This window comes from Stegostoma tigrinum, chromosome 2 (genome assembly GCF_030684315.1).
Source record: "Stegostoma tigrinum isolate sSteTig4 chromosome 2, sSteTig4.hap1, whole genome shotgun sequence".
NCBI lineage: Eukaryota > Metazoa > Chordata > Chondrichthyes > Orectolobiformes > Stegostomatidae > Stegostoma > Stegostoma tigrinum.
This window is the reverse complement of record NC_081355.1, coordinates 139,147,037-139,167,987: the sequence shown is the minus strand read 5'-3', so window position 1 is coordinate 139,167,987 and position 20,951 is coordinate 139,147,037. Positions and strand designations below refer to the sequence as shown.

At 42.9% G+C, this 20,951-nt stretch overlaps 1 protein-coding gene across 5 annotated transcripts in view; it reads right to left on the bottom strand.

Moving 5' to 3' along the window:
• Window positions 1-20,951, bottom strand: part of ptprn2 (protein tyrosine phosphatase receptor type N2) — a 949,211-nt gene that overhangs the window by 570,009 nt on the left and 358,251 nt on the right. For all 5 annotated transcript variants that reach the window (XM_048556814.2, XM_059639614.1, XM_048556833.2 and 2 more), the window contains one exon: window positions 16,255-16,341. In XM_048556814.2, the coding sequence (XP_048412771.1) occupies window positions 16,255-16,341 (87 nt within the window). The remainder of the gene's footprint in view (window positions 1-16,254; window positions 16,342-20,951) is intronic.

The following is a 20,951-nucleotide window of genomic DNA, read 5'->3' as shown; positions in this document are numbered from 1 at the left end:
GACCCATTTGATCAGGATCCCTTTGTAATCTTAGGAAACAGTCTTCACTGTCTACAATGGCACCAATTTTGGTGTTGTCCACAAACTTACTAACCATGCCTTCTATATTCTTATCCAAATCATTTATATAAATGACATACAAAACAGGATCCAAAAGCGATTCCTGTGGAATATTGCTGGTTGCAGGCCCCCGGTCCGAAAATGCGAGAGAGGTAGGAAACAATTTTCCACATAGAACCAAGAGGCCATCAAGGGAATGAGGAAAAATGATGAGAGATGTCTCAAAGGGTCTACTACAATGCTAGAATGAGTTTAATGATTTCAAAAGGTCAGTGAATGCAAATTCTCAAGACATTTACTACCTAGCATGTGACCATCTCAGAATTTTCAGTACAAAGGAGCATTCAACCCAATGTGTCTGTACTGACCTCTCGTGCTACTCAATGCGTCATATCCCAATCACTCGCTTTACAGCACTCCCTTTCAGCCAGGACATCAAGCCTAATACTCGGGTGCCTCACTTCATGCTCAGACACCTGTTGGCGCTTTCCCCTGAAGCGCCTAAATTGCTGTAAATATTCTGCTCAGGAGGGCGCAGAGCTGTCCTGGAGGAGAGCTTCCCCCACTCCAAGGAACAAAGCCAAGGGCTGAAACACCAGAACCATCTCAGATTGGGGAAGGTGCATGGGGGCTGGGGGATGACCTCAGTCTGAAAGGATTATAATGTGGCAAAATGCGAGGTTTTGCAATTTAGGAGCGAGAATGGAAGATTAGTATTTAAATGGAGAAAGACTATGTGGAGGGACTTGGGGTTCTTGTTTTCTTTTATTCATTCACAGAATGAGAATACTGCTGCCCAGGCCAGCATTTATGGCCCATTCCTAATTTCCCAGAGGTCAGTTAAGAGTCAACCACATTGCTGTGGGTCTGGGGTCACATGTAGGCCAGACCAGGAGTAGGTGGCAAATTTCCTTCCCTAAAAGGCCATTAGTGAACCAAACGGGTTTCTCCAACAATCAGCAGCAGATTCATGATCATTATTAGACTCTCAATTCCAGATTATTATTGAATTCAAATTCCACCATCTGCCGTGTCCGGATTCCAACCCAGGTCCTCACAACATTCCTGTGTCTCTGGATTAATAGTCAAGAGATAACATCACAGTCATGCAGCACAAAAACAAATGCTTTGGTTCAACTCATCTACGCCAACTAGACATCTCAATCTGATCTAGCCGCATTTGTAAGCATTTGGCCCATATCCCTGTAGCCCCGTCCTGTTCATGTAGCCATCCAGGTGCAAAAGGCCGTCACCTTCCACAGTGCATGAATCACGACAATTTGACATCCAAATTCAGTGGGGAACAGGGACAGCAATTACACTGTTGGCCTTTGTTAAAAAGGGAATGAAATATACAAACTGGGAGGTCTTGCTAAATCTATATAAGACACCAGCCAGACCACACTTAGGACACTGTGAATAGTTCTGGGCCTCTTATTTCAAGAAAGATATACTGGCACTAGAGGCAGTCTAGAGGACATTCAGTAGGTTGATACTGGGTATGCAGGAACTGTCTTATGAGGACAGGCTGAGTCGATTGGGCCTGGGCTCAAAGGAATTTAGAACAATGACAGGAGACCTTATTGAAACATAGGGAGCTTGACGGGGTCATTTCAAAAAGGGTCTTTTCCTTTGTGGGAGAGTCTAGCACCAGAGAGCATAATCTCAGAGCAAGTGGTCGCTCATTTTTGACTCGGATGACAATTAGTTTTTTTTTCTCTCACAGAGGGTGATGAATCTGTGGAATTACTTACCTCAGAGGGTTGCAGAGTCTACACAGATTCAAAATGTATATCTTTCATTAGTAAGGAAAGTGTGTGCTACGGGCATCAGGCAAGAAAGTGGAATTAAGGATTGTCGGATCAGACACAATTTCACTGAATAGCAGAGCAGATGCAATGGCCTGAATGGCCTACTTCTGCTCCTACAACTTATGGTCTTATCAAAAGAATGCATGGAGAGACAGGGAGGCCACAATGGTGGTTTGTGGAGACTGCGAGTCTGCAAGGAGCCTGGGGTAGATAGGGAGGTCCCAATGGTCGGAAGTACATGGAAGGCTGTACAAAAGCTCAGGGAGACAGGAGGCTCAGGGAAGGTGAAGAGCCTGTCATACACTCAAGCAGAGATGAAGAATGAGAGAGCTGGGGAAGATGGATGAGCTCTTGCAGGCGTTAACAGGTCATAAGGAGGCTGGGGTAATTAGGAAGAACATGAGGGGCTGGAGAGAGACAGAATGCCACAGGATGGCTCAGGTGGGAGGGGAAGATGGGAGAGAATTGAGGGTTCACAAGGAGGAAGGGAAGGCAGGGAGGCTGCAGGCTGCAAGACTGTTTGTGGGAGAGACAGAGCAAGGGTGCATGGGACAGAGAGGGTGAGAGTGTGTGCAAGACAGGGAGGCTGTGTGGCAGACAGACAGCAAGAATATGTGGGAGAAAGCAAGGTTGTGTGGGTGGGGAGGGGCAGAGAGTGAGCAAAGGTCTGCAAGAGACAGACAGCGAGGTGTGTGTCGGGAGAGAAAGTGGATGCACAGTGGAGGTGGAGGGTATCAGGCGCTGATGGGTTGTTGGCTTTCAACGATTGGTGATTGGGAATGGGAGGGAGGCTGCAATGGAGGAGACACAGGATAAGAGAAGAATGTAGCAAGTGGGAGAGCAAGAGCAAGGGGGCTACAAAAAAAAGACAGGACAGTTTCAAGCTGTCAATACAAGAACTCGATGCTTAAAAATCTCTAAGTCACTGACATTAGAAATGACTTGTAAATAAACGTAATATCTCTAGCTTGAAGTTGCTTGCATTTAGGAGCTCATAGAAGCTGTTGTAATAAACAGTGTCAATTATTAAATTTGAGTCTGAGATTGAGACCTTATATGCAATAAAGTGAGCAGTGATTGATTTGTTAAAATACTTGAGATTTGTGAACATGCAATGTCAACTCATTAGTTGATCCCTCATCAGCCTACGGAAACTGTACTCAAGTGATGGCATTTTGCATATAGAAGTACGTGTCAGTTATTTTGGAAAAATATATTTTGCTAGTACAAGCTTATTGTCTGTGCCAATGTAAGTATTATGGTATCCAGAAAATTAATGCCCTCTTGCTGTACTGTAGCTTTAAGTTTAATTGGGTTGAAAATTATTGCGGATTTTGATGAAATCCTGCAATTCTGTTTGTGTGCGAGTCCAAATACTCTACACATCAACACAATAAATAAATGTAACAAACATAAAACCTCATAAAGCCTGCGTGAGAATGAAAATGTAATCCAAGAATTAAAAAGAAATCCCAAAATCAATAAGTAGCCCTCAAGAGGAGCCTTGGGCGGGAGGGGGTGGGGGGTAAAGAAATATATTTTGTGCCCTGATATTGACAATGAGTGATTCGGTGACAGTAATGCCTTTAAATGTTAAGGAAGGAGAACGTTGTGAGGCTTTCTTGTACAAAATTGTCATTGCCTGGTACCTGTGTGATGTGAATGTTGCTCATTACTGCCCAGGCCTTCTTGCATATTGGTTGCTTCAGTATCCAAGAAATTGTGAATGGTGCTGAACATTGTGCCATTGTCACTAAACATTCTGACTTTTTAACATTATGATGGAGGGAAGGTCAGTTATAAAGATGCTGGGGTGTAGGGCACGATCCTGAGTGACTACTCCAGTGATGTCCTGGAGCTGAGGTGAGCGATCCTCAACACTCACAGTCACCCTCCTTTGTGCAGCTAAGTCTCCAGCCACTAACAGTTTTCTCACTGAGTTCCAGCGACTCCAGTTTTACTAAGTCTCTTTGGTGGGTGCCACACCACGACAAATGTGGCCTTGATGTCAAGGTCAGTCACTGTCACCTTAACCCTTGAGTTCAAAATTTTTGCCCATGTTTCAACCAGAGCTGTAACAAGGTCAAGAGATAAGTCATCCTGTCAAAACTCAAACACAGCATTAGTGAAGGTCAATGGTCCCCTTCATCACTTTGCTGTTTTTGAGCGTAGACAAATGGGGTGGTATTTGGCTAGACAGGATTTGGCCTGCTGTTTGTGTATAGAACACACAGAATCAATTTTCCATATTGATGTGTTAGATGCCAATGACGTAGCTGTTTTGGAACAGCTTGGCTGGGGGCACGGCTATCTCCAGAGTACAATTTCACCACTAACTTAGCATGGGGCAATACATAGAGCTTGGAGACCATCCTTTGCAGAGTGGAAATGAAGGTCAATTCCATAACAGCACTTGCAAACCCAGCTATGGTGCACATGTGATATTCATCCAAATCCTCATTTCATCTTCTGCATGACTGGTGAAGAGGGTTACGGCCTCAAATTAGCAAGGTTGTTGAGGATTCAGAGACCATATGAATGTGGAGTTGTACGTTGACAGAAATCGTAGGTTCCCCATCCAGACAGTAAAACCCATTGCCTGACAGTTCCAAAGGTCTGTTCCAGTGTGTATAAAGTGAGATTTACATCTTATAAAAAATGTTTTAAGGACTGCCCTCAATTAGTATGGTACACTTAATGTCGGCATTGCAAACCTGGAACTTCCATGCCTTATTCTCTTTCAGTTTTAATACCTTCAATGCAAAAAACACAGCACCATCCTGTTAAAATTAATTTAATCATCATGAAACATTTTTTATCACAATGACCGCTGCAGTGACTTGCTACATAATTAATACATGATATGACTGCATTTTTGGTATATACTTCCTTTGATGGCAGTTGACTTGTCAAATTTCACATTTTAATGTGTCGATCACTGTTTCATCGTCAGTGTGTCTTTGTTGAAATATCCAGATTTTCTACTTCTTCCAATAATCCAGTACCAATTCAAAAACTGCAATCTTGGATTCACTTTTCATCGTGGATCAAGTTATTCCACAAGTCATGTTTGACACACTTTACATTTACCTCTGAGGGTGTTGTTAATAAGTACCTGCTAAGGACAGATCTGATTTCAAGATCAGTAATGAGTCACAACACAAAAGGAACTGAACTGAAGCAGCTTGAGCTGTTCTATATTGCAGTTCTATTGAAAGGTTATTAACTAACTGGCCCCATTTTTCCAGTGAGCTGGATGTCTAATTGTAGCATCTTAAGATGTGAGATGGAAACATCAAGACAAACTACTTCATCATTATAAACACTGACATTCTGCCACCACAGCTACTGCAAAACTGCAGGAATGTACTCAAGACTTTCACTTAATAGACCATTTTACTGGTTATTTTGTCCTTGCAATTTGCGCAGGACTAACATTAAGAATACTGTATTGTCCCAAATTACCTGCTTTAAAGCCAATGTTCTTGTTCCATTAAAGGAACTAATGATCAGTCATTTATTTCCCTTTTGAAAATTGATACATTTGAAGCTGTAATACATTATTATCATGTTGCCTAATAGCCACATTAAATTCAGTCAGTAATCTGTATATGGAGTTTAGAAGCATGAGGGGGGATCTGATTTAAACTTACAGAATAGAGAGGCCTGCATAGAATGGGCGTGGAGAAGATATTTCCATTAGCAGGAGACACAGGACATGAGGGCACAGCCTTAGAAAGAAGATATGACTCTATAAAACTGAGATAAGGGGAAATTTCTTCAAGTAGGGTGTGGTGGTTAATCTGTAGAACTCATTGCAGCAGAGGGCTGTGGAGGTTAGGTCATTCTGTGTATTTAAGACTAAAATAGGTAGGTTCTTGATTAGTAAGGGGATCAAGGGTTAGGGGGAGAAGGGAAAAGAATAGGTTTGGGAAAGATATCAACCACGATCAAATGGTGTAGCAGACTCAAGGGGCTGAATGGCCTAATTCTGCATGTGTTTATCTTATGGTCAGTAAATACCCCAAACAACGTTTTGCAATTTACAACCACTAACAAATGCAGATGATAGCTTACACTGGGGATACTTATGAAGATTTTATTCAGAATATGTTAACAACTGACTAAAGCATCACAAGAACTCCAGGCAATTTCCTTTTGACTGGTCCTGAATCTGTTGACATTGTTTATTTCATCTCAGTGATGTCTTCCATGGAGTTGTGCGCAGCCCCTGTGAGCAATCTATGCATGCAAGCCCTTATTCTAAGATTGCTGGCAAATCTCTGCTGGCAAATATAGACTTTGTAGATCAACTATGTTGGTTAGGTTGGACATTTATCTCATTTCTATAGCCCAGTATGCTCACTGCCCCAGTTGTTATAGTTGAGCAACTGAAAGTCCAGGATATCACAGTCACAGTTCTTGAAGTCACTGTGATTGTACTGGATCTCCAAATAAGATCATTATGTTGTGCCATTTTCCTGACATTTCCCTGACCCAAAACACTCATTGTCTGAAATTCTTTCACACGCATTTGCTTCTTTTGCAAATTACTTTAAATCTATGCCCTATCAGCCTTGCAAGGGGTGACAGTTCCTCTCTATCTACTCTGTCAAACCCTTCATGACTGTAAAAGCATCTATCATTTCTCCCCTTAGTCTGATTCTCTCTGAGAACAGTTCCAATGTCTCCAACTCCCTCATCATTGATGTTTTTCATCCCTAGAATCATTCTTGTAATTCTCTTCTGTGTTGTCTCCACTGATTACATCCTTTCGATAATATGGCACCAGAATTGTACACAATATTCCAAATGAGATTGAACAAGTTTAACATGGTTGCTCTTAGACTCCACACCCCTATTCATAAAGGCCAGGATTCTGTATATTTTATTGACTGCTCTCTGCACCTGTCCTGCCACCTTTCATGATACGTTCATCTAGGTCCCTCTACCCCTGCATCCCAGTTGGAATTGATGCCCTTGTTTTCTGTTGATTGTTTGTGATCTTTTTACTAAAAAACACACTTCATATTTGTCTGCATTAAACATCAACTTCTACCTACCTGCCCACTCGAACATTTTCTCTCCGTTTGTTGACATTCTACACGATTCTCCCCATCACAATTTACAATGTTTCCTAGTTTTGCATCACCTGGGCTGTGAGCCCTGGAACAGCGCATGGGCTGTGAGCCCTGGAACAGCGCATCGGCTGTGAGCCTCAGAACAGCACAGGGAAACAGTCCTGGAGCAGTAGATGGGTAGCAGCCCCACAGCAGTACGGGCTGGGAGGGAATCCCAGAGCAGCACTGCAGAGGGGGGAGCAGCCCTAGAACAGTGTCGGGGGTGGGGGGAAGCATCCCCAGAGCAGCGAGTAGGCAGACAACCCAGGTGGAGACAAGTGTAGGGGGGGCTTATTGCTGGTACAGAGCTGTCTGGGGCTCGGAGCGGACTGGGGTCTGGTGTGGGCAGTCAGACCATGCGCAGGGGCCTGAGCTGAGCTGCTACAATGTAATGTTTATTTAAAATTTCCTTCCCGTGAGATTAACCCTTTAATAGTGTCCTATTTTTAAGAAGGTAGACATTGTAAAAGCTTTTCACCGTACTCCTGCAAGGGAGTACATGTGATAAAAGGAAGGATATTCTATATTCTATTCTAGTTCTATCCTAAATAATTGTTTCCAAACAGTTCCCCACCAGTGACATTGACTGGTCCGAAACGGCTGACCTTAACCTTACAAACGGTTTTGAACAAAGACCTGGGACAGAATCTGACAGGGCTCCGAGTGGCCTGAGGACAGTAAGGACCACAGATGCTGGACGCCAGAGTCAATAAATGTGGAGCCAGAAAAGCACAGCAGGTCAGGCAGCATCCGAGGAGCAGGAAAGTCAACATTTTGGGTCGAACATTGTCTGGCCTGCTGTTCTTTTCCAGCTCCACATTTATTGCCTCAGGGGTCTGAGCGACATGGGCTATGGTGAGCCTTGTGGCAGAATTGCCTAAGAAGTCCAGCAAGGCCTATCTCAATATCAGAAGCATCTTGTACCATGTTTTGTGCTTTTCTCAAGCAGTGTGGCAAGTTTCGTGTTAGGCTATGTCGAGTCACCAATTAAGGGGTATTCCAAATTGTTAAAAGCCTGTTGACAGCCCAATTCACCTCATTAATATTCAGCTTCCTATCTTCCCAAACAAACTAGATGTTGAGAAACCTCAACATGGGAATCAGGGCCAGTCCTGGCAAATTCAACTTGCCACATGTTCTGACCTTCGTGATGGACACGAAGCTCCAATATTTCAACCATGCTCCACAGGCACTGTCACATGCAAACCACATCCATGGACATTGGCATCTGATATGTGCCAACTGTTAAGGACTCTCATGGCATATCTCCACTCCAATTACAGGACACTTCTAGACTTCAATGTTGCACAGGTAGCTATCATTGTGATGATGCTGCAAAGACACTGTGCACTCAGGGTCCAGCACCCAGCTCATGAATTGGGCCGGGCTGCATCTCCAGGCTCTTCAATCACTTTTTTACAGCACCCACTCAGCCTGATGCATACCTGGGGTCTCACAGTAGGTCTGTCTTGCCTTGCCTTTGTTCACTTAGGTTCCTCGGTCAGAGGCACCATTCTCATATTAGCTCTGTCTTGCCTTGCCATTTGGTGCAGACACAAAGGCAGGAAGCTTATCCGGGCAGTCAGCAGCCCTCAGTCAAGTCAAACGAGATATTCTTTGGTCAGTGAGTGCTGGCATAATGAGTCAAGGGCAGCCTCCAATACCAGGCCAGGGATACGGAAGTGGTCAGGGAATCACTGAAGACGAACAGAATCAGGATTCTCTCCACTTTAAGGGGTTTGATAATGTCAGGCAGCTTACTACCTGTCTTCAGTCTTCCTGCCTTGTTGGGGGCTGTTTTCCTCCTGGAATGAGACAACACTGGGTATTTCAGGAGATAAAAGTTAATGTTCTTTAGATAGTGCAGAGGACAGGCAGGGTTAATGTCTGGGTGCGATGCCCTTCAGAGAGTCAGTGCAGGCTCAACAGGTTGAATGGCCTCTTTCCACACTTCTGAGATTCTCCGATTCTATAAGTCACATCCAGGCCTTCTTATCCTCTCAGGTAACTCTGCAGATGCTTGGTACCTCCACATCAATGCTGCTTGCAAACCTCAAGGCCAGCAAAGCCCACAGCTGGAACGACAAGGCTGCATCTGGCCTGGGCACTCTTATTCGCAAATGCCTCAGGGCTGCCTACCCAAAACTTAAAGGTCTACTGGCTCCCCTATAGCTTCCTCCACACCAGCTGCAACCCCGGAACTGTCCTTAGATATAACGGATGGGAAATGAAAGAGTAAATACTCATACTTGTAAGGTTGACACCTCCATCTATGTATAATCTCAAATTAGCAAATACACTTCCCTTTAGCTCATCACCAGGCTGGTCAACTGTCATTTTAGCTGCAGCTACAAGAATGAAGCTATAGAGGCTTTTCTCCTGTCTGAAGGGCTGCCACTCTGTCCTAACAGCACTCTTGTAAGTAAATCTCAAATGCAAAGAAAACTAAAAAGAACAATCATTTGAAAATTAATATATATGTGAAGTTATTCTATATTCATGAATACAAAAAATATATACTTTTTAAAAATTTGGTGAAAATAGCAATCGTTCAAACTCTCACTTATGAGGAAGTAAATCAGTACAAACCCTGATAATAAAATGTGAGGCTGGATGAACACAGCAGGCCCAGCAGCATCTTAGGAGCACAAAAGCTGACGTTTCGGGCCTAGACCCTTCATCAGAGAGGGGGATGGGGAGAGGGTTCTGAAATAAATAGGGAGAGAGGGGGAGGCGGACCGAAGATGCAGAGTAAAGAAGATAGGTGGAGAGAGTATAGGAATAAAATGTGAGGCTGGATGAACACAGCAGGCCCAGCAGCATCTCAGGAGCACAAAAGCTGACGTTTCGGGCCTAGACCCTCCATCAGAGAGGCTCTGATTAAGGTGTAGGACATGACGGTTTCTGTGCAGCAGGAAACTGAAGATAGACAGGTCACTTACAAGAACAAGGCTGCTGGCAGTGCCTCGCAATCAGCTGCCTTCCTCACTGCCCTGCTGGAATTCCAGGCACAGGCCATCATTACATTACAGTCACAAGCTGCTCTCGTTACTTTCTTTCAGGGTATCAGGAGCTGGGAGATTAGCAGCCGGCTCCTGAGGGGGCTTGTGCCATTAAGTCGGCAGGCCAATAGACCCAGACCCCACTGGGCTGCAAAAAATGTATTGAACAACATCAAAATGAATTTAAACAACCTAAGCTGTAGGCTTCTGGGCATTGGGCTTTCAGAATGCAAATTAAAAGAACTGATGCAAAAGCAACCACTCAATCCTGCAATGTTTGTGTCTCATCCTCGATTTCCTGCTTTTTGGTAGCTCCCTATACACTGCTCAAATTTGACAGTGACCTTACCATTTGATCCAGCAGTTTAAAGCTGGCATCCCTCTAGGTAACACCAGACAACACCGTCCAGTGCTGCCTGACTATTCTCAGTCCATTTAGGATAACTGATTGCTTTCTCCAACACTTAAGCTAAATTTCATTGCAGTGGCTAATAATAAGTTATTATAACATATGTTCACAGTATTATTTGCTTCTACATTGCATATATGATGAGGATGTGGATTCAAAATTGGCTCAGTTGTGGGAGACAGAGGGTGATGACAGAGGCTGCTGGAGTGGTTGGAAGCCACTGTTCAGTGGTGTACCAGAGGGGTCTGTGCTGGATCCCTATTATTCGTCATTTATAAAAAGGTATGGATTTATAAGCTTGCAGATGACACAAAGATTGGTTCAAAGGCTAACACAGGCTGAGTGTCTTCAGGATGGTCAAATGGGCAGATAAGTGAGCAGATGGAATTTAACCCTGAAAAGTGTGAGGTGATACACTTTGGAAGGAGTAATTTGACAAGTAAGTATTCAATAAGCACGTAACACTATGAAGTTCTTTTAAATGGAAGCTGTTCTCATTTGGCCTTCTATAACACAAATGGCAAAATATTGACTTAAGAATTACCATGTTGCAACATCTTTATTGAAAATTTGTGGTACCCACAACAGGTCAGGTACCCATTATTTGCACATCCAGAAACTGGAAAGGCCTAAAATCCGAGGGTCTTTTCAAAAGTGAGCCCGAATAGATTTGAACACATCTGCAGACACACACATGTAGGCCCTTTGAAAATACCTTCAGTTGAAGTCCTTTCAGGTCTGTTTGGGTTATGCAAAGACTTTTTTTTTCAAAAAGGGTCCAAACAGATGTATAGTGGACCTAAGGATATCCAAGTGAATGTAAAATATTTTAGTGATTGTTTTGTACCCGATTCCTTTTCTCTGTCGATAGTTATTGATACACAACGTGACTGATGATCATTGAATGGCACCATCATCACAGGAGATAATAACCATTCTGAATTGTTTAACTGATTTATCAAGCAAGGTGACAAAGATTTACACACTCGGCAGAAATTGACAGGTCGCAGAAAATCTTGGAAGATTCAAAATCCATTTCTTTGATCGATGAATCTGAAGCACATTCTGTTCATACAACGATCCTATCAATGTACATCCCATGGCTAATCAACTTAGCCTGCACATCTTTGGATTGTGGGAGGAAAGCTGAGCACCCGGAGGAAACCCACACAGACACGGGGAGAACGTGCAAACTCCACACAGACAGTCGCCCAAGGGTGGAATTGAACCTGGTTCCCCGCGTTGTGAGGCAGCAGCACTAACCACTGAGCCACCGTGCCACCCTTAGTATGGGGTAAATGCCCTTCTTCTCTGCCCTCAGATTTCAACTGCAGTCAGTAGGATTCAAAGCTGCGTGGGGCAACTCTAATGGATTTTGAGTCCATCGCCTTCACCACTTGGCCATGACTATAATTGTACCCCTCTGAAGTATGTCAGATCTGGACCTGGGTTTCCTGGGAGAGACATCACCACTGTACCATAAGAGCCTGCTCTTTGCAATTCCTTAAGATAAAATTTGTGCAAATTTACTGCAGTTTAGTATGTTTAGGAATCGGAGCAGGCACTATGGCCTTGCTATTTGTTGACTTAGAAGAAGTAATTAAAACTGGACAAAGCTATTTAATGCCTGGGATCCAAAAACCAAAGCTATCCTTTAGGCGAGAAACACCTGGTTTTTGGATAAGGGATACTTGACCTGCACCAGGTGATAAAGCCACTTAATATAAAGTTTCAATAAAAGATATTAAAATAAATGTTAATACAATACACGATAAGAAAAAATTATATTGATCATTGGGAATTTGGAATCAGAGACAGAATTTGAAGAATTCATCAATTTCTTCAATGTATATTTCAGAGAAAAGCACTCATGGAATGTGATTTTCCAACAGGTGATAAATCTATAAGAACAGTATAGGACAAACCAGGGAGAAAGTAACTGTATGGACCATCAGAGGTTGCCAGTAATAATATTCAGGAGCTTCGAGAGAATGATAAAAGCAGTGAATGTGAATTCAGTAGCTTTTATTCCAATCCAGCAGAGATGCAGTTGCGGAAAAGATGCACTAATTACAGAACTGCTCAGTAGTATTATGAGGGACACAGTTCAGAATTGTTGACAAAAATAGTGATTGATGGAAATGCAATGGGGATTTATGAGCAGAATATCACTGGACTGATCATCAGCCATAGTGTAAAAAGAAGTGCTAGCCAATTTGTGGCCTGTTTTAAACTACGATGAAAGGTGGACAGTTTATCTAAAATTTTTATTTCAAAGTAGAGGCAGACAGGCGTAGCTTACTTCTGTGAAAGGCTTTCATAAGAAAATAAAAACATGGTCAGAGAATCCTTCTGGATCAATGAGCCAAGTCAAGCCTTTGTCCTAAGGGAGGTGATGGCAGACCTCTGTGGTTGTAACAGAAAGATATTTATATCAAAACCTTAGCATTTGTAGGGGGCAGGGGCGCAGACCTCCTGCAGAAAACAAAAATGTGGCTACAAATTAAATGTCCTGTCTACTATGAAGAACTCCAATGAGTTAATGGAAGAAAAAGGATTGGCCTGGGGTTGACCACATGAGTTTCATGGGCGTATACTGTATGGCTTGTGACAGAGGGGATAAGCAGGATCATTAGCAGGAAGTGCTAGAGAAACTCAGCAAGCCTGGCAACATATGTGGAGAGAAAGCCGATCGAATCTTTTGAGTCCAATCACCCGCCTTCAATTCTGATTAAGGGTCACTGTACTTGAAATCTTAATTCTGTTTCTCTCTTGACAAATACTGCTAGACCTGCTGAGTTTCTCTAGCACTTGGTCATTTTGTCTCAGACCTCCAACATCTGCCGTTCTCTGTTGTATTTAAGGTCATTAGGTTTGTTTTCAGTTCAGAAGAATCTAGAATTTAAAAAAGTTTTTTTGAGTTACTTCAGAAAACATCAGGGTTCAGTTCAGAATCAAGTTTAGTTTCTCTCCTTAATGGTCCAAGCAGGACAGAGGCCCTATCACCTCAGAAGAAGAGTTTTGTTTATTAAGCTTCCAAACCTGGAGAATCATATCATATAATCTGTACTGTATGGAAAGAGGCCATTTGTTTCACTGGGTCCACACTGACCCTCTGAACAACATCTCACCCAGAGTCTCCTCCCTACTTTATCCCTGCAATCCCCATGGCCTATCCACCCAGCCTGAATATCTTTGGTCTGATTAGTTTGATTAGAAATCTGTAGGTTATTGAGAATTGAGAACATTTAGGCTTTCAGATTTGTGAACAGTCCTAGATGCAGTACTGGGCCAAGTTAGAGGCCCAGAACTATCAAACAGACTCCTGCTGTCTATAGCAAGGCCTAAATGACATTACAGGACACAAAATGAAACAGTGTAAGATGGCGGGCAATGACACAAGCCTCCCTGACATGCTCAATGCTTTCCATGCTTGGTTAGAACAGAATACATTCAGCACGGTGACACCTGCCTCCACAGCCCCAGATTGACCCGGACCCTCTGTCACCGCTTCAGAATCAGATCAGTCTTCCTGGGGGTCAACCCAAAGGAAGCAACGAGTGGGGGCAGAGTTCCCGGTCGAGCACTCGGCTCCTGTGCGGACCAACTAGCAGGGGTATTCACTGACACCTCTCCCTCCTACAGGCCAAAGTTCCCACCTGCTTCACCTTCATCATCACACACAGTGTGCCTTAATGACTGATGTCCAATAGCTCTGACTTCAATAATCATGCAGTACTTTGAGTGGCTGGTCATGGTCCACATTAACCCCAGTCTCCCAACGTGCCTTCATCCCCTACAGTTTGTCTACCATCGTAACAGGTCCATAGAGGATGCCACATCCCTAGTCCTGCACTTATCTCTGGAACAACTGGACAACAAAGACACCTACATCAGACTCCTGCTTGTTGGATACAGCACCACCTTCAACACCATTATCCCCACCAGGCTGATCTCAAAACTCCAAGACCTTCATCTCTGCTCTGCCCTCTGCAACTGGATCCTTAACTTTCTGACCCATAGGTTGCAATCAGTGAGGATAGACAACTGCACCTCTTCCACAACAATCCTCATCACAGAAGCCAACCTTCCATCCATGGACTCTATTTACATGGCTCACTGCTATGGAAAGGCTGCCAACATCATCGAAGACCCATCACACCCTGGTAATGCTCTCCTACAACCTCTCCGCCAGGCAGAAGATACAGAAGCCTGAACACGCACCAGCTGGCTCAGGAACAACTTCTTCCCAGCCGTTATCAGACTGTTGAACGGACTCTCACCTCAAACAATGTAACCTGCAATGTAACCTGTATGCCTCTAAGCCTTTTTGATATGTACTTCCATTGCTTGCAGTGATCTGCTTGTACCGCTCATAAACAAAGCTTTTTACTCTATTTCGATTCACATAACAATAAAATCAATCAAATCAGTTCATATTTGCAGGCTTGGAAAGGACTGATCAAATTGTGTCCACTATCCATAGCAAAGAAACTGTAGTATATAAATTGAAACGAAAGGAGTGCAATGGAGGTATAAAGTCTCCGTAATAGACAGTCTTCGGAAACAGGGTGAAATGACATTTTTTTGTATCTTTTAAGATCTTTCTAACATCTCCTATACTAAGGTAACTTGGTTTTTGTTCTTTCTCCTTTTATGTATAAACTTCTGCTCCATTGTTAAAGAAAAGTTGCAGCTTCATGAGAATATGTCTCCGTGATTAATGACTATCTTATCTAACTAAACAAAGAAAACTATTAGATCAAGCCAGGCTTCATTCTGGAATCTGACTTGTCCAGTATTACCATCATCTGGGATCATATCCAAATATCATCCAAATAGCTCTTTGATTGAAAGTTACTGCAGATGGGCCACAATATGGAGGAGGCTGTAGTGAAAACAGGAGAGAACTGAAAATGGTTGTTATCCCAGTTGAAGGTATCATAAACAGTGTCCTACCAGAATGAATGCTTGAACAGATAGTTGTCACAATATACATAAATGACTGAAATAGCTCAGAATTCAACTGACACAGATTTGTACCATATTTTGTAGTGTGTAATGTAGCCAAATATTAACCATTCACTGGAATTTGGAGTAACTTAGCAGATTGTTGAATGATATAAAATGCCAAAGAAGAACAAAATAACAAATAGAGATAACGAGGTGTAGAGCTGGATGAACACAGCAGGCCAAGCAGCATCAGAGGAGCAGGAAAGCTGACATTTCGGGTCTAGACCCTTCTTCAGAAAATGAAGAAATTTCTGAAGAAGGGTCTAGACCCGAAACGTCAGCTTTCCTGCTCCTCTGATGCTGCTTGGCCTGCTGTGTTCATCCAGCTGTACACCTTGTTATCTCAGATTCTCCAGCATCGGCAGTTCCTACTAACTCTGTAACAAAATAACAAATGTTAGCAGAAACCACAGTAAAATAACTACAAGATAAATTATTGTGATTCCAGGTTTTGGTAGAAGACATATTTCAAAACCAAAAGAATTGGAGGCCATGTATAAGTTCTGGAAGGATTTGCTTTTGCTGTTGAGGGATTATATGCCAAGTTGTAGTTTGATTTCGTGGTTTCTATAAATTCTTTCAAACTGAGTTAAACAGATTGAGTTTGACAGTGGGTCAAAATGATGAAGTTGCATTGAGGAAGGAAAAATATGCCAGTGGAAACCCATGAAACAAAACAGTCTTCAACAGCCAAACATGCATTTTGACCGATTGATTTCAGCTTGTTATGAGGTTGAGCCTTCTTTATATAACCTCCACATTCAGATCATTCTGAGCAAATGCAATAATAGTACATACAGCCTTCCCCCACTGAATGGTGTAAGAGATGGAATACTTACCTGATATCTTCGAAGGCACTCATTTGCAGCTTCAGAAGATGTGCCAAATATTCCATTAATTCCAAGCCTTTCTCAGAACTCAGGGGGCTGTTGAGATGGAAAAACGCAGCATCAGTAATAGAGTTCATTAATAGCGGCTGAGTTAAAGTTCCCAACTGGGTTGTCACCTTTGACCAGAAGAGACTGCAAACAGCAACACATTATATTCCTATCACACTGCAAGGGTAATGGCAAGGGAATTGAGATCAGGCAGCACTTAAAGTATGATGAATAACCCAAATTCTTCATCAGTCAAACAATTAGGTGGAAGTAGAATCATTGTAAGAGATACAATATATCAACAGTCATTCTCTGTTTATTGTCAAAAACTGAAAATATTTCCCGTTCGGCTTACTAATTGCTGAGTTTTACCATGATTTGTAGGACATCCCTATTTGAAATGTTATTTCTATAAATAAGGATTTTGCTCAAGGTTACTGCTGTGATTCTGTTGCATTTCATTATTTTAAAACTATTCCCTGTCACAATACCTTGCCTCAATCTGAGATGATGCTCACGTCTGTATCAATTAGTTTATGATAACATGGTGTTTTGTTATAATGTTAAACGACTCCAGAAGAGGAAGTAGGCTTCAAGATTTTCAAGTTTTCACAAGTTAATAGTACCATTATCACTTTATGGCTATAATGCTGATAGGAAAATTGAGTAGGAACAGTGATACAAAAGCCCTTTGCTGACTAGAACAAAGCAATCTTACATAACACACCTCAAACTTAGATTTTCAAAAGTGTAATGTGGCTAAAAAACATTAAGATGTCTGCAAAACACAACATTTGAACACTACATGTGGTTTAAAATGCTGTATTAATGCAGTTAGTTAGATCATCTTAGAATTACTAAATATCTGAAGAATCCAACTGTGAACATTCCCAGGATAAACATTATGGACTAATTGCAATTATTTTGTTGGCAACCTGTGAAAAATATATCTTCATTTATAAACTGGCTGTTACAAGCTGGAGGGAAGGGGGTAATCAGCTCTCCTCTTTTTAAACTCCTCTCAGTTGGTCACAGTATATTTTATTAATTTATTTTTACCTCTCGGCAATCACACTTCAATTAAAACAGTTTGCTGGAAAATGAAGGAGCCAATTACCAAGGTGTTCTTAAATTAATGAAACATACATGTTTCCAACTAACCCACCAATACTTAAAACATGACATCAAACAGACACATGAACATAGGTAATAAGTTTAAAATGGATTGTGCCTGGTACAGACAGGAAGAAATAGGGTTATGGAGTTTTGAAGTGCCTAGAGTCTCTGAGGTGTTAGATTTGAACCTGAAGCCAGAGCTGATTAATTGTTGACCCATATTCGCAGCAGCAGCAGAATCTCTAGATATCTGGAGTTCACAGTGACTGGTTCCCTCCCTAAGCTGCATTTTCACTGGACATTTTTTTCCGGATGGTGAGAAAAACAGGCAGGCGAGGAAGAGGCTTCCAAGCTCTGGTGATATTGCTCCATGTTCTCCTCTCTGCTCTGGGCTGGTGATCAAAAGCAGTTGTTGGAATATAATTCAGAGCATATTCCATTGTCTTTTCAAGTTGGTTGCCGGCAGGAGAGCATTTTATGTTTCAATAACGTGAACCTATTAAATACATGTCAATTAAACATGAGATGTAAATCTCTTGACATTGACGCAGTCACTTAGTTTCAATGTCTTCTGGTAAAAATGCTGATTCTAATGCAGACTGTTTCATCTGTTCCACATGGGGGTCTCACAAAGCCTGTCACAATCTGTGATTGGGTGACAACCGCAGCCAATTTAGGTCCAAGACTCCTTTTTTAAAATCCAATTTGATCCACAAAAGACTTCAGGTCGAACTGTCAGATGCTCCTCCAGGGCAGGTGGGACCTGCACAAAAACTGGAGCAGCACCAATATCTTAGCAGGGAGACCTGCTAGTACCACTCGGAGGGGTTTGAGCTAGGGTGGCAGGGGGTGGGAACCAGAGCAGTAGGTCAGCATGTGGACTGATTGAGGAGAAGAGAGAGGTTAAGTCAATTAAGTTTAAAAGGAAGAACAGGCAGGGCCAGGTTGGATGAACATGACAGGACTGGAGGTCTGAAGTGCATTTATTTTAATGCAATGAGTATAACACAAAAGGCAGATGAGCTTAGGACCTGAATAAAAACTGATAGAACTGTGAATACTGTAAATCAGGAGCAAAAACAGAAGTTGCTGGAAAAGCTCATCAGGTCTGGCAGCATCTGTGAAGGAAGGAACAAAGTTAACACTTCAGGTCTGGTGACACTTCCTCAGAACAGATCCTCAGTTCCGAGGGTCATCGGACCTAAAACATTAACTCTGCTTTTCCCTTCACCGATGCTGCCAGACCTGCTGATCTTTTCCAGCAACTTCTGTTTTTGAGCTTGGAACCTGGATTAGGACATTGAATTACGAAGTGGTAGCCATTATAGAAACGCGATTAACGGAAGGACGGGACTGACTGCCCAACATTACGGGGTTTAGATGTTTGAGGGCAGATAGAGAGGGATGGAAAAGGGATGAGGGAGTTGTATTACTGGTTAAGGAGGGTGTCATAGCTGTACTAAGACAGGACATCATGGAGGGCTCATCCAGCAAGGCCAAATGGGTCGAACTCAGGTATAAGAAAGGGGCAGTCACTGTGATGGGATTATAGTGTAGGCTTCCCAACAGCCGGCAGATCATGGAAAGATGGAAAAATAACAGGTGATTTTAACTTCAACAATATTGACTGGAACTCCCTTAGTGCCAGGGCTTGTGTGGGGCAGAATTTGTTGGGTGAATCCAGGATGGTTTTTTGAAACAATATGAAGATAGCTAACTAGGAATGGGGCCATATAAGTCTTGTATTGGGGAGTGAGCCCAGCCAGGCCAGCAGGGAAGCATTTTGGGAACAGTGATCATAATTCCATATGTTTTAAGATAGCTACAGATAAGGATAAGACTGATCCTCAGGTGCATGTGTCAAATTGGGGGAGGACTAATTACAACAGTATTAGGCAGGAACTGGAAAAATTAGATTAGAAATGGATACTTGAAGGCAAATCTACATCTGCCATGTGGAAATCATTTAAAGGCCACTTGGTCAGAGTTCAGGATCGGTGTGTTCCTGTGAGGATGAAATATAAGGGTAGAGAGATTCAGGAAGCTTGGATGACAAGAGATGTTGAAAGTTTAGTCAAAAACAAAAATCAATCACATGTAAGGTTTAGGAAACTAAGATCAGGAGGCTATGATGAGATTTTGGAACTTGGGTTGTTCTCACCAGAACGACAGAGGTTGAGGGGTGACCTGACAGAGGTCTACAAGATGGGATAGTCAGACGCTTTTTCCCAGGGTGGAAGCATCAGCTACTAAGGGCCATAGGTTTAAGGTGCAAGGGACAACATTTGAAGGTGATGTGGGAGGCAAGTTTTTTACACAGAGGGTGGTGGGGGCCTGGAACTCACTGCCGGGGGAGGTAGTGGAAGCAAATACGACAGTGACTTTTAAAGGGCATCTTGACAAATATATGAATAGGATGGGAATAGACGGATATGGTCCCCGGAAGAGTAGGCGCTTCTAGTTGTGACAGGCAGCATGTTGGTGCAGGGAGACAAAGGAGGATTGTAATCAATGTCCTTGAAGAATGTAAAGGAAGCTCTTCTTCTTGCATTTTTTTTCTATTTTTTTTCTTTGATGCCTTTTGCAGTGGGTTAGTCGAGGAAATCGGCGTAGGGGCTAGAGCAGCCGTGCGCGGAATGGCGGCTCCTCCCGGAAGTTGGCAGCGGTAGACATGGCTCCTCATGGCGACAGACAGTGGCGGCAGTGACAACAGCAGCAGGGGCATCCCTCCGGCATTTGGGAATGGCGGCGGCAAAGCTCTTTCACCCATTGGAGGCGGAGGACTTTTCAAGGTGGTGCCAGCAAGGCAAGAGGGCAGCCAGAGCGGTACTCTTGGTGAGATGGCAGTGGTGGCCTGGTCTGGCAAGGGGGCCAGGGACTCCCTGGTTGTAGTAGGCCCAGAGTGGGGATTCCTGGCATTGGGTCTGTTTCTGTGCTGAACAGCTCTATGGCTCTATGACTCTAAGTGGATGTGGTCCTCAATAAATACTTTGAATTGATATTCAGCAAGGAGAAGGGTATGGTGAATGGTATGTTAAGCAAGGGGTATGTCGATATTCTATGGCATGTTGACATTAAGGAGGAGGAGGAGTTGAGTGATATGAAAAACATTAAGGTAGCGAAGTCCATCGAGCCTGATGTTGTATCCCAGAATACCACAGGAGGCAAGGGAGGAGATTGTTGGGACCTTGATGGAGTTCTTTCTATCCTCTTCAGCCACAGGACAGGTCCCAAAACACTGGAGAAAAAAAAACATTGTTCTTCCTTTGTTTAAGAAGGGCAATAGGGACAACCCAGGAAATTACGGGCCAGTGAGCCTTACGACAGTGGTAAACAAATTATTGGAGAAGATTCTCGGGGATAGGATTTATTCACGTTTTAACAAGAATGGACTTAATGGGGATAGTCAGCATGGTTTTATGTGGGGGAGGTCTTGTCTTTTGTACCTGATTGAGTTTTTTGATGAAGTGACAAAGCTGAATAGCAAAAGCATGGTAGTAGATGTTGTCCACATGGACTTTACTAGAGCATTTCACAAGGAC